Raw genomic sequence first — 12,663 nt, forward strand, 5'->3', positions numbered from 1 at the left:
ATCTCAACATTGCATTGCCCATTTTCTAACCTTGGACTACCTCAATGTTGCATTCTAATCAGCAAACCAGGCAATGGTGCAAGGATGTTCCTAAGGGTTTAGCCAAAAGGCCCTAGGTGGTCTTCTTAGCCCATGATAGAGAAGGTAAGCTTACATATCTTTACAAGTCATGTGTCATGTGTCAAGATGAGAGATCTTGGTTCTTGTTGTTACACACAAAAACCTAGGGAAATAGTATGCATAGGTAGCCTATGAGGTTTTTTGTGCACCTTTGTGTGTGTGTATGTGTGTGTGTGCGCGCGCACGTACGTGTGTATGCACGTGCATGTGTGTGTGTACGTATGTACGCATAAGAGAGAGAGAGGGGGGGGAACTAACAAGGACATATATTGTACAACCAAATATTGACAAAAAGCAATGCAAAACAAATGAAGCTTGAGCAATTAATGGCTTGATTAAAATAGTGAGGGAGCTTGTACATTTATCCACAAACATCTTATTTTATACTCATCCCCAAATAACCATGAGCTTTTACAAAATTCATGCGTGAGTCAGCTAACCAACTAAATCAACACATGTTTTGATCAATGATGAATTTTGCAACCATAACTCATATTTCACATGTCAAAATTTAAAATAGCAAAACTGGAAACTTGTCTTCGGCAACAATTATTCAATTTTGAACTCACATACAAATAACGTAAAAAGGTGGAGATGTGGCATCCCCAATGCATATGATCAACAACTTTAAATTTACCATATATATAAAGGCAAATAAATATTAATATATGTATACATATTTATTTTTCTTTATTTTATATATATGGTAAATTTAAAATTGTTGATCATATGCATATATATGTATATATATAGATCATATAGATTATGCATGTATATATATATATATGTATGTAGGTATGTAGGTATGTATATGATGTATGTATGTATTCGACGAGAAGTCTTTTATCACCAAAACATCAATGTATTAGCATAATAGTTCTTACTATTCTTATTATTATTATAGAAAATATAGTTGATTATGTCATTATATGTAGTTTGGACTCTAATGTCTTTACTTTAGAATATAGTAAGGGTATTAAGATTGCATAAAAGTAATAGCATCTTTAAGCATATGTATAGTTGGAGTAATCAATGGATTTTTTCATATCATTTTAGTACTATTTTATGCAAAGATTTTAAGATATTTATTTTTACATGTATATGAGTTATCAATTGAGGGCATGTAGAAGCATGATCAACTTTGTATATACATTCCTTAGTTTTATTTTAAGCTAAAGTTCATTGTGCAATTTAAACTTTGTGCATATTTTCTCAATAGTTTATGATAGTTTTTTAAGTCCAGTAGCTAGGAGAAAAACTCTAGAGCAACAATTAGGAGTGTAATTTGCAAAACTATTGGAGGATCGAAACGTAGAAAACCCTTCACAGTAACCTAAAGCCTGATGCAAGCAACAAAATCACCCACATGCATCTTTGTTGAATATACTAGTAAAGAAGTAAAAAAAATCATCCAATTTCGAGTACAAACCGTCCAACCCAAACACAAACATTTAAATATTGTGGGCAAATCCAATTCATATCTTAGCCTGGCCATTCCTTTGAATTCAAGTTGTACAGGGTAACCCTTGGTATGAGTACAAGACAAGTAGCTAATGCAGCACGCCACAGTGCAGGCAGCAGACACATGATTCATCGTATATCAATCATCTGAATCAGAACCGGCATCCACTCTACCTTGTCTTACACTACTCTTTTTTATTGCCTTATTTTTCAGTGCTGATGATTCTCCATCCAATGTCACCATGCTAGACTTTGCTAGCCTTTCCTCCAGCTCCTCAGTTGTGAATTCATCGCTTCCTCCAAGCTCATCAAACCCCACCTGTGAAACATAAACATGCATCTTTTTTGTGTTTTGTTCACAACAATACATTTCTTGCACATGGAACCCCATCAGACCCTCAAGGTATGCAATCCCAACATCATTCAGCAAGGAGCAAAACAAATGTACATGATGGGTTTTTCAAAATCGTCACTTACCTAACTTTTCGAGGAGCATTCAGACAGATTCAGAGCAATAAATCCAAGAAAAGAAATCTAATGAAAAAACTACAAAAATGAATTGATGCAGTTGGAAGTTAAAGAAATTCTCATGCCATGATAATGCCTTAGACGACACATGCACATTGGACATGCAAAAACAACAGCAACAGACCATTCGTATTAACAATTTTAATTATATCAACATTTATCTCAGACTGTAGCATTTACACCTTTTGTACCATAATATCTCCGTGGTCAGTAGGCTATCACCTTGAGGTTGTTGGCCCACAACTTTCATCATAGCATGATACTCTTGCTGCCGGGGCTTCTGTAGTCATCACCTAGGCAAGGTTGTGTAACCACCCTGCATGCGGAAAGAAGACTGACCTGCTCCCCCATCACTCTCACCTCTTCTATTGGCAGCAAGTCCAAGTACAACCAAACCAAACTGCAACAGCAGTAAGGAAAACATACTTGACCACTTACTGGAAAAGCAGTTGCAGCACTATGTACGCATCTAGAACAGTAAGCAGTCACAATATTAAATAATAAGCCTTCACTGATTTATCAAGGTAACAGAAGAGAAAGCAGAACAGTAAGCAGTCACAATATTGGATAATAAGCCTTCACTGATTTATCAAGGTAACGGAAGAGAAAGCCTTGTCTATCAGGTTCACTGAATTATCAAGCCCACTGCCATTTTATTGTCTGCAGAAGCCAGGTTAGCACAAAGAATAGCAAGAAGCTGTCAGAATAGTAGCAAAAACCACACAGCAGCAATGTGGGCTGCCATGCCCCAGTTCATGCAGACTGTTTGTGGCATTTGAACCGTTCAGCATTGTGAATGCCTCTTATCGACCAAGGCATCCCTGTCTTTTATTTGGAGAGGATTGCCTTACCAGGCCCAACCCAAACACCAGATTTTCACATGCCTGCTGCTTACATCCCCTGATCAAGCTCTTCAAGCTTGCCCTCAATCAAGGCTTGCACTCATCCCTCACTCAGCCCTCCAACAGTCAGCACACTCCAACCCTCAACCCTCTCCAAGCATCTCCAATACATAGCCCACTTCTTGAAGTGTTTACATCATAAGAGGTGATGTGTTTCAAAAGTTTTAGCTATGAGGTCAAATGGTACACCTCTAGCCCCTCTCAAGCTTGGACATTCAAGGCAAATAACATACTGTGACTCTGATGTATGCCTAGCAATTGACATAACTAGCAAGCGATAGAAGAGAACAGCAAGGCAGCACCGGTACAGCATGTCCATGCCGGTAAGACAGGCACAATTGCATTACAGCATTTTAAAGAGGCTAGAGCTGTTTTACATAGGCTATTGAGATATGCAAAGAGCTGGTTCGACACAGGGATTCTGGTATGCACAAGGACACCAAAACCACTCCCCCATAGTCTTACACCTGGATCAGCCACAATAGAGGCTACCACAGCGTGGAGTAAGGATCTTGTGCTAGCTCTACTAGGAGTCGTCGCCATCACCCAAATCTGGACCTTAGAAGCCATCCCCCCAAATGGATGGGTGCAGTGTGACAATAGAGGAACAGACACGCAGCTGATGCTAGACTCTCTAGGAGAAATAAGCCATCCGATGGAATATCATTTCTATTGCAAGACTTAGGGAGCAACTGCCAAGGTCCCCATGCTAGCTGAGTGGTATGAGCGTGCCAGAGTAGAGGTACAAGCATTAGGGCCAGACGAGCATAGTTTTCTTTACATGCTGCAAATGCCAGGTGGACATAGCATTGTCATAGGATGACACATCAGTTCTTTTAGACCACAAGCCCCAGACCAACAAGAACACAGCTTCAAAATTTTCGCAATGGGGAGATTTAGCCATGCTTTCCCTCAGTGGTCTCACAAACTATTGGGTAGTCAGTTGGAGGCATGGCTCACAAAAAGAGAAATGCGTGAGGTCTTAAAGGCATGGGGAGAATGGAGTCCGATTTGGACAGGTCTCTGCCTACGGTGAGTTTCCTTGGTCTTTGAAACAAGATCAAAAAGGACCTTTATAGAGAGGGGGGTCTTTCAAGTTTCAATATAACCAAGTGTGGCCCTTGGTAAAGAGGCAAACAGTGTAGTTCAAGAGGCCAAAAGACCCTCCGTGGCCCTGGTGAGCCCTTCTTGACCACGGGAAAAGGTCAGAAATCAGCCTGAATTTCGGGAGTGGTCTGCTTATGAAATGAGCTAAGAGAGTATTCTCTTTCAGAAAACAGAGAGGCTCTTGCTGTACCCAACCTCCCGCAGACCAGAAGAATTGTTTCAGGGTTCACACAGTGGCACCTAATCACACTCCATATCTAGCGCACACAAGCGTACAAGAGAATAGACACAGACATAAACTAGATGCTGTGGAATCACAAAAATTATATGGAGTGCTCCAAACTAGGTCAGCCCCTGCTACAAAATGTTGCCACCACCTAGCAGCCCGGATTCTGCCTAGATGTGTGCCAAAGGCTCCAAAATCGGTCAAATCCTGATCCAATAGTAGTGCTCAATGTGTCACCATCAATCAGTGCCCAGAAGTGAACCTTTGGCACATCTGTATGCGTCCTTGTACCTCCTACTGGGACCTATCAGCTTTGTCACCGTGCATGCTCACAATGAGTTACAGTGGGCTACCAAAGTCCTGCCCCAATACCTCTGCTTGCAGCTCTTCTTCCTGCTGAAGATCTGGGAAAGCGCTGCTGAATGCCACCCCCACCCCCGGCCAATGGGGGCCCTTCTATAGGGTTGGAAAGCCGTAGATCTGGCCAGCCAGTCTGTACAGCCAACCCGCCACGTGACAGGCTTCTTCTGGCTGACCAGCAGCTGGCCCAGAGGGTCCTGACTTCTGCTGACTGATGTAGGACCATATAAGGCACTTCCCAGACCTGCTTTTGGTCCTTTGCTAGGCTCATCACCAGCCCCAACCCCAGCCCCAGACATGGCCTCTGCATCAGCCGGATCTGGCCCTAAGTACTGCCCATGTGACAACCTTCCATGCTGCAGGTGGCATCTAATCCCAGCTTGAAGGACCTCCTATTGAAGTGCTTGTAACTTGTCGATGTGCTCCCACATGGTTGCTGACTTCGCAGGGTTCGACACTCGCATCTGTACTTCCTAGGAGGCACCCCTCATGGGTGATACCCTGTTATAGAGAGATGCCAAGTGCTCCAAAATACCTTTGGCTAGCATCATGTGCTTCACATGGTTGATGGTACAGTTGAGGAAAATGAAAGAACGGATACAGGCATTGATCCGATCCCACAATTGTGCTCAATTCCAAGGTTATGCTCATTTTAATCTGGCTTGATAACCTCAACAAGGAATGAAATCAGCCAAGTCATATGACTGCAACACCGATTCCATCATTACCCTCCACACACCATAGTTGTTTCCGTCCAACTCACAGTCTATCGGGAATGTAGGTAGAGCGGGGACCTTCACTGGCTTCTCGGCCATCTCAAGTAGACTTGCCATCTCATGGGGGGAAGCTTGCTATTGTGAAAGGGAGGGTGAGTGGGACAGAAGAGAAGGAAGGGTGAGTGGGAAAGAAGAGAGAAAGAAGAGGCTGTCCAGCAACGCCTCCCTCAGAAGGTTCCTTCTCCAAAGTTGTCCACGCCTGCTGCACGTCACCTTCAGAGGCTCGCCTTCTTCCCGAACTGTCCAACGACTGTAAAACACCTTCTTCAGAGGTTCTCCTTCTTCCCGAACTGTCCACGCCTGTAGCAATCAGCAGTAAGCTCCTACTACCCAGTGCACTCTCCTGGTCCAAGGCTTTACACGACCTTGGGCTCTGATACCATGTCAGAATGCAGCGGAATTTGTGTGAACAGAAAGAGAGCAAAACCACAACCAGAGAGAGAAGACTACTGCACAAGAATTGCAATAGATGTTCAAGGAAACCTCATTGTGTTACTGCTGAGAAAACCTCCAATGAATTAATACAATCCAAGGGCTGAACTGCAGAAATATGAAGTAGATTTGCAGCTCAGAAGACACAGGAAACTGCCCCTACAAACTCTAAAATGTAAGGGCCAAAAGACCCTATTTATTGGGCAGGGAACTGCTGCTGACCTGGACAAGTTGACCTGACCAGGTCTGGGTTGACTTGGTTGGCTGACCCGAAATGATCTGGTCAGTTCCCGAACCTGGTCAGGCAGGCCTGTTTGGCCCCAACCCAGCTGGCAATAGCCAGCCCTCACAACCCCTTAACCGGGCCTAAACCAGGCCCTAACTGGGCACTCTTACCAGGCCCTAACGAGCCCACTAACTCAGCTATTGACACCGGCAATGTGCCCTGGCAAAATCCCAAACTGCCTGCCATAGATGGAGTGAGAAAGGAAATAAATATTGCAACTCTCTGGCAGTGTCACCAAAAAACGCGTTTCGGGGCACCGAAATGCGAAGAAACGTTTCTTAGAAACATCCGAAATGGGCAGTTAGGGCGAAACGTCTGGCTGTCAAAAAATCTGCTGCGACGGGTTTCTTTCTGAATTTGGCCGCCGTTTTCGTTTTCTCGCTCCTCTCCCGCGCCGCTCCATTGCTTGCCTTGCTCCTAGTGCCTACCATCTACTCTACCCTCTACTCTACCTTCTACTCTACCCTCTACTCTCCTCTACTCTCTACTCTCTACTCTCTACTCTACCCTCTACTCTACTCTACCCTCTACTCTGCATCATATATAACTTCTATAAAATATAGTATTTTTAGGCATTTCTAGACGAAACGCCTGTAAAAATCTAGAAACGTTTCTAGAAACATTTCTAGAAACGTTTCTTGTGACACTGCTCTTTGGGCAGGCACACCCACATAGAAGCCCTCACACCATAATGTACAGACAGAGCTGACCAACTTTAACAGTCCTCCCTTCACTCTGATGTGCATATTCAAATCCCATCAAAGGCACATGTTCTCCCCCATGTATGGGCATGCATTTGCCCATACAGCAGCCAAGATTGCTGCTTCGTATGGAGGCTCACATCGGGGGAATCGACCCACAGTATTCATCTAACCTGATACCTTTGCTTTGAGAATTGAAGCAAGCCAACAAGGGGTGTAAGATTTGGTAGTCGAACAAAGAGCCTCAAACAAATCCTCCAGTTGACACAAAACAGCTGAAGAACCGCCCAATGTAGCATGTTAGAGATTCAGCTAAAGTTCGAAAACCCAGCAAAAGTGCAGTAGTGGATAATGAGTTGAGCAAAAAGCACAATATCTCTACAAAATTTGCTATTGGCAAAGTACCTACAGTGGAGCAGAGCGAGAGTCGGTCAGTGCTATATGGAGCAGAGCAAGAGCTCTCAAACACCCTCAGACAACAACTTCTTGGCAATCGTTCATCGATCCTTCATTATCATGCAAGGCCCTTAGCATCCAGTATCAAGACTAAAATCTTACCTTTAAACAAGGGTAACAGGCAGCATGATCCCACGAGGATTCACGTGGAGGCACCCGAAATCTTATATATCAATGAGAATGAGCGTATCCACTTGATAAATGTTTACTTTTTCCAGTGGCCAGTCCACCTAAGGTGGATGGTTGCAGCAAAGTCTCAAGGGCAATCACACAGCTGTGCTCTGCCTCAGATGCTGTGTGGGCCAAAAACTACCTGACCTCCGCCCCTCCCTGTGCCACTGATGTTGTTGCCCAGATGGCAAGCTGTATGGCTAACATGTGCTGTTCATCCTGGCCACCTAAATGGCCGACCAGGCTGATCATGCTCAAGTGCCGACTAACTGACTGGGGGCTAGCTAACTAACCACAAGTCGGCGGACCCGAGGCTGGTCTATCGAGTCAATTTGATCTAACATACCAGTCTGCCCAACTAACTGCATGCTAGCCCTATAGGGAGCAGAGATGCGACAAGGAGTTCCATCATGGACCTTTGAGAAAGGGGCATTGTTCACTCCAACAATATCTTCCAAAACACCAAAATATTTCATTGCATGTTGAAAAGAACGGTAGAAGGATTCCAAATGCTAAGGAATACACAGTTGCATCAAAAATCGTAGTGCGTAACTTTTAAAACCCAAGTCAAAATGTATCACAAGGACGAGAGTAAATCATACCACATAGTCATCAACTTTCGTGTTCTTGATCAACGCCAAGGTTGGAAGAACAACGATCTTCAGCCTCTCAGTCAAAAAAGGGCTCTTCTCCGCATTAATTTTTACAAACCTTGTCTCAAGGTGCTGTTTAGAAAGTAAAGTAAGGTGTTTGTCCATAACCTGTGGAGAGAACAGTACGTTAAGACAGCTGTCTAATCAAACGAAGACCAAGGAGATGAGAGCTTTCACAACGAAGTATCTAACCTTGCACGGCCAGTTTTCACGGAAAAAATGGCAAACCACCCTCTCACTATTTTTTGCCGCTGCAAAAAAATCTTTCTCAGACATGATTTCCTGATATTCTCCATGGCCAAGGGAGATCCAATGCTGGCGTCTTGTTGCCATCTTCTTCAACTGCTGCAAGCGTCTCTCCCTTAATTGCTCGAGGTCATCCTCATCAAGTTTATCCAGCTTGGATATTTCGCCATCGAGCTTCTCCTCGACCACGTGCGCAACAGTGAGCACTTGTTGCTCCAAAATCTGGTCGTCATGGCGCACTCTCGTTAAAAAAATGGATTGAATGTAAAAATTCAGACGCCGGAATGAAGGGCGAATAGAAAAATGATCGATGCAAGCGATAATGAGGGAGGAAGAAAAGGATCGATGGGGTAAAGAAGATAAGAAATGGTTGCAGGCAAGCAATGAAGATTCATGGCAGTGCTAGATACCTGTTGGAGAGCGGGATTCGCCATGGTTTGAAGAAATTGGCAATGTGCAGAACAAATGACTGAAATGCCGGGAAAAGCAGGGATTTCTGTATCAGCTTTCAAAACTGTTACACTCTCGCAACTCTGGTTAACTGCTCTTCACATGTAACCAGTGTTACTCCGGGCGGTCACACATCGCCCAATCCCCAGAGAAGGCTTGCCTGGTGTGTGGCTCTGCACGATACACCCATCCCCACGTCATAGCATTGGGCATTGCTCTCTTTCACACACGCGCACGCACGTTGCACCAGCTTCCACCATAGAGGTGAGACTGGATGTAAAACGAGATGGGGCCCTCAACTTTTCGCAAATCTAGTCTCTGTCTGACCCTTGGGCGGCGACGTGATGGTGGACGAGAATAAATCGGGCAAATGGGTGAGCATTTTCCACCTTGCCCTTGTAGTGCTCACTCGAAGTGAAGCTTTGTTTGGGTTAAAACAAGCATAAATAATTCATGGCATCAGTACAGGAGGGAGTTAGCCACCTGTAACAACGGTATGCAACTTCAATATATGTCACAATACTTGACTGACATCATAATATTTATGTTATCATTCATCTTCAAATCCCATTAGATAGAATCCTTGCATGGTGTTGTACGCTAATGTTGGAGCTTTACTCGGCTATCATGTACCCAATGTAGGGAGAAAACTCTTGTGTATATACACATAAATATGTCAGGACTACAAGTGGTGGTATACACGAGGAACACAAGTTCTTTTCAACAACTTTACCAAGTTAGCTTCTTCCACTTTGTTTTATTAGAGCTCCTTGCATTCAGTCCAACCTTCTTGGCCATTTCTTGAGAAATAAGGTTTTAATTAGTGAGAATCATTGTTCTTCCTTGAAAGATCCAGATCAAAACCCTCATGAGTCGTGTGAAAGTTCATTCTCTTTTTCTACAATGTTAACCCTTTTGAGGCATCGTAGGCTCTTCCACCAATACGCAATCGACCTAACCATAGCCATCACCACACCTATCCTTTACAACTAAGGCATTTCATCTTTATGTTATTGTTGCTACTCTATTTGACTGTTTATAGTTACTTGATTTATTGTTCTTCAAATTTACATTCATTTTGCGCATCAAAAAAATGAGATGGTTTTGCAACCAATGCCCCTTGTATGGAAAGATAATGGTGGCCCTAGGGAGGATGGGAGCTTTTTGGAGAGAATATGGTGGAGTGGTGTTATGTTGTGTGAGCATAAGCCATTGGAATTGATTAATTTGCCTAGAGGTGGGAAAATCGAGAAGAAAGGTTTAGTGTCTTGGGGTTAGTTGTGGGATGGTGGTAAGGCTGTTGAGAAGTCTTCGAAGGTTCTCGACACAGTTTGGGTTGAATGAAGGTGTGTTGGTGGTCCTTGCAAAGGTGCTAAGTTTTTGTAGATTCTTGGCCTATGTGGTTAGTGCAAGATGGGTGGTAAACTAATCGTTGCTTGGTGAGGGATATACATTGAGAAATATCTCTGCAAAAGCTACATATAGAATGATGCTTTTGGGTATGTCATTGTGTGCAAGATTGAATGCTAAGTAGAGTTTAACGAGGCATAACTATTGATGGAGGAATCAAGCTGAACACTAAATGGAAACTCAAGGGGTTGGGAATGTCAAGTATTTGCTTTAGAAGGTGTTGCATCAACTCTTGCCACTTTGCAAGAGGCTCTCTAGATACGTGAAGGTATCCCCATTATGCACAGTTTGTGGTCTTGCTTTGGGGAGCGATGGCATTTATTTTGGGAGTGTTTGATCTTGAAGAGAGTTTGGAAGATGTTCGAGGGTGTTGCTCATGACATTGGGCTATTGAATATGTTTTGTTGTAAGCTTACTTGGAAGTCTGTGTTGGTAGGTGACTCTCACGGATGTCCTTAAACTGCTGTATGTGCATTATCGCATGTCTTGTGACTAAGTTTGATGTTTGATTCTTAAAGTTGACATATTATTCACTTGATTGTGAAACACATTGTATTACATTTATGAGTGCAATTAGTCATCGAGCATTTAATTATGTTGAGGGTTAAATTACCCACGTGAATTGTTCTCTATAAATATTGGACATTCAATTTATTAGACATATGAATGACGCTCATATTGAAGACATACATCATTGCATTTTGTACACATGGTTACACATATATGTGTATGTTTTTCACACATGCACACATGTCCATGCATGCTAATGCACATGCACACACGAGTGCGTGCACAGACATGTGCACACACATGCATGCTCTTTACAAGCACAAATATGAGTGTATGCAAATGTGGCACATGATAGCAAGAGCCTTTTCATATTGGACTATCCATTGTACTTCCCTTGTCTTCTTCACACTCATAGTTTCCGAGAGCACAAGCACATCATAATTCTTATTCTTTATGTAGCTCTTTGAAACATTCTTGTAGAATGCCTCTTTATCATGTAACCCAAAAAAATAATCACGCACAAGAGGGTCTTACCACTTGTCATTACAAGGGTAGTGTCTACTGTTTCACAAGTAGAAGGATAATAAGGTAGATAATGAGTATATTCCTTCAAAATAATAACAATGTAGATCGAAATAGTAAACTTTGAATATGAAGTGACTTTGACTATTCTTCATACAATGTGGACCAAAACAAGTCAACTTAGTCAACTTTCAAACCAAGAAGCTGAAAGACTATAAGAACTTGACTTTTATAACAAAAGCCCCAATTCTTAGTTGACTTGGTCAACCCTTTGACCAAAATATAAAGAAATCTACCTACAGAGATAGAGATCAACTGGAGGGTGAAATTCGCCCTGATTATAGAGGCTATGAAGGGTCTTTTAGTGGAAGAAGAAACCCTAAATAGCAAATAATATCCTCTAGAAAAGAATCATGCAATATTGTGCAAGATCGTCTTGGGCAAAAGCTCTAAAATCGACTGGTTTTTCTCTAATTTATCCTCCATCTATCGACCAAATGGCCTCAAAATCGAATAGCAAATAGCTAATAGGGTCGCCCAACTATGAATAAGAGGGTTTTACAAATGGTGGTGGTCTACAAGGGGAAACTTTGCAAAATGTTATTGCATGAAGAAACTATCGGCACGGGTAGCAAGAGCAAAATTTTAGAGATCCCTTTGGTGAGGACGTGCACCTAGGCAAGGGCAAGCTCCAACTGAAAGGGTTTTAGAAATGAATGGTCCGATCTTGAGAATGGTGGCCTCTAAAATCAGAAGCAGAAAGGGGAAAAATGTAGAAGAAGGTGGAGGTGAGGAAGAAGGAGATGGAGTGGCTCAAAAAACTCAAGGAGGGTGATGAGGCTCTGATACCACATGTTGGAGAGTGGTGGGAGAGAAGAGATGCATCATGGCAAGAGATGAGAACATGGGGTGAAGACAAAATTGAGTTCTATTGATTTAAGAGGGAATCCTCTCTTTTATAGAGTGAAAGAGAGAGGGTGGCCTAGATCATAGGCACCTCTCCTACATCATAGGGACTCCTAAATCAATGGCACCTCCTCAAGTGAAGGCCTTTTCATTACATAATCACTTATGTCATAGTCTAGACACATCATAGCACTAAGTGTGCTTCACATAATCTCTCTCTCTCTCTCTCTCTCTCTCTCACACACACACACACACATGATCATATGACTACTAGAGCAAGCCCTTGATCACACAATTCCCAACACTCTTTTCCTCTCTCTCGGCTCTCTTTCTCTCCTTATTCCTCTTATTTTCCTCTTTGTATTTCTCTTCTTTTGGGTCTCTTCCTCTCCTCTTTTCCTCTCGACTCTAACTCTCTCTCCCTCCTCTCTTTCTCTATT

At 42.9% G+C, this 12,663-nt stretch overlaps 1 protein-coding gene across 1 annotated transcript; it reads right to left on the bottom strand.

Moving 5' to 3' along the window:
* Positions 1-1,527: 1,527 nt before the first annotated feature.
* LOC147898690 (thioredoxin domain-containing protein 9 homolog) lies at positions 1,528-8,956 on the bottom strand. Its single transcript, XM_087379477.1, has 4 exons — positions 8,836-8,956; positions 8,372-8,647; positions 8,129-8,287; positions 1,528-1,900 (listed from the first exon to the last, which is right to left on the bottom strand). The coding sequence occupies exons 1-4, from the start codon at positions 8,857-8,859 to the stop codon at positions 1,721-1,723; spliced, it is 639 nt and encodes a 212-aa protein (XP_087235603.1). The 5' UTR covers positions 8,860-8,956; the 3' UTR covers positions 1,528-1,720.
* Between the last annotated feature and the right edge of the window lie 3,707 nt (positions 8,957-12,663).

This window comes from Dipteris shenzhenensis, chromosome 9 (assembly GCF_047967505.1).
Source record: "Dipteris shenzhenensis isolate YYH24624 ecotype China chromosome 9, Dip_SZ_1.0, whole genome shotgun sequence".
Taxonomy (NCBI): domain Eukaryota; kingdom Viridiplantae; phylum Streptophyta; class Polypodiopsida; order Gleicheniales; family Dipteridaceae; genus Dipteris; species Dipteris shenzhenensis.

What these genes read in the sequence shown, in the direction of transcription:
- LOC147898690 (XM_087379477.1), bottom strand. Translation starts at nt 8,859, where the DNA reads ATGGCGAATCCCGCTCTCCAACAG. An exon ending in GTGAAAACTGGCCGTGCAAG is followed by an intron (nt 8,288 to 8,371) that starts GTTAGATACTTC and finishes TTCTCTCCACAG; the next exon opens with GTTATGGACAAACACCTTAC. An exon ending in CGAAAGTTGATGACTATGTG is followed by an intron (nt 1,901 to 8,128) that starts GTATGATTTACT and finishes TATGTTTCACAG; the next exon opens with GTGGGGTTTGATGAGCTTGG.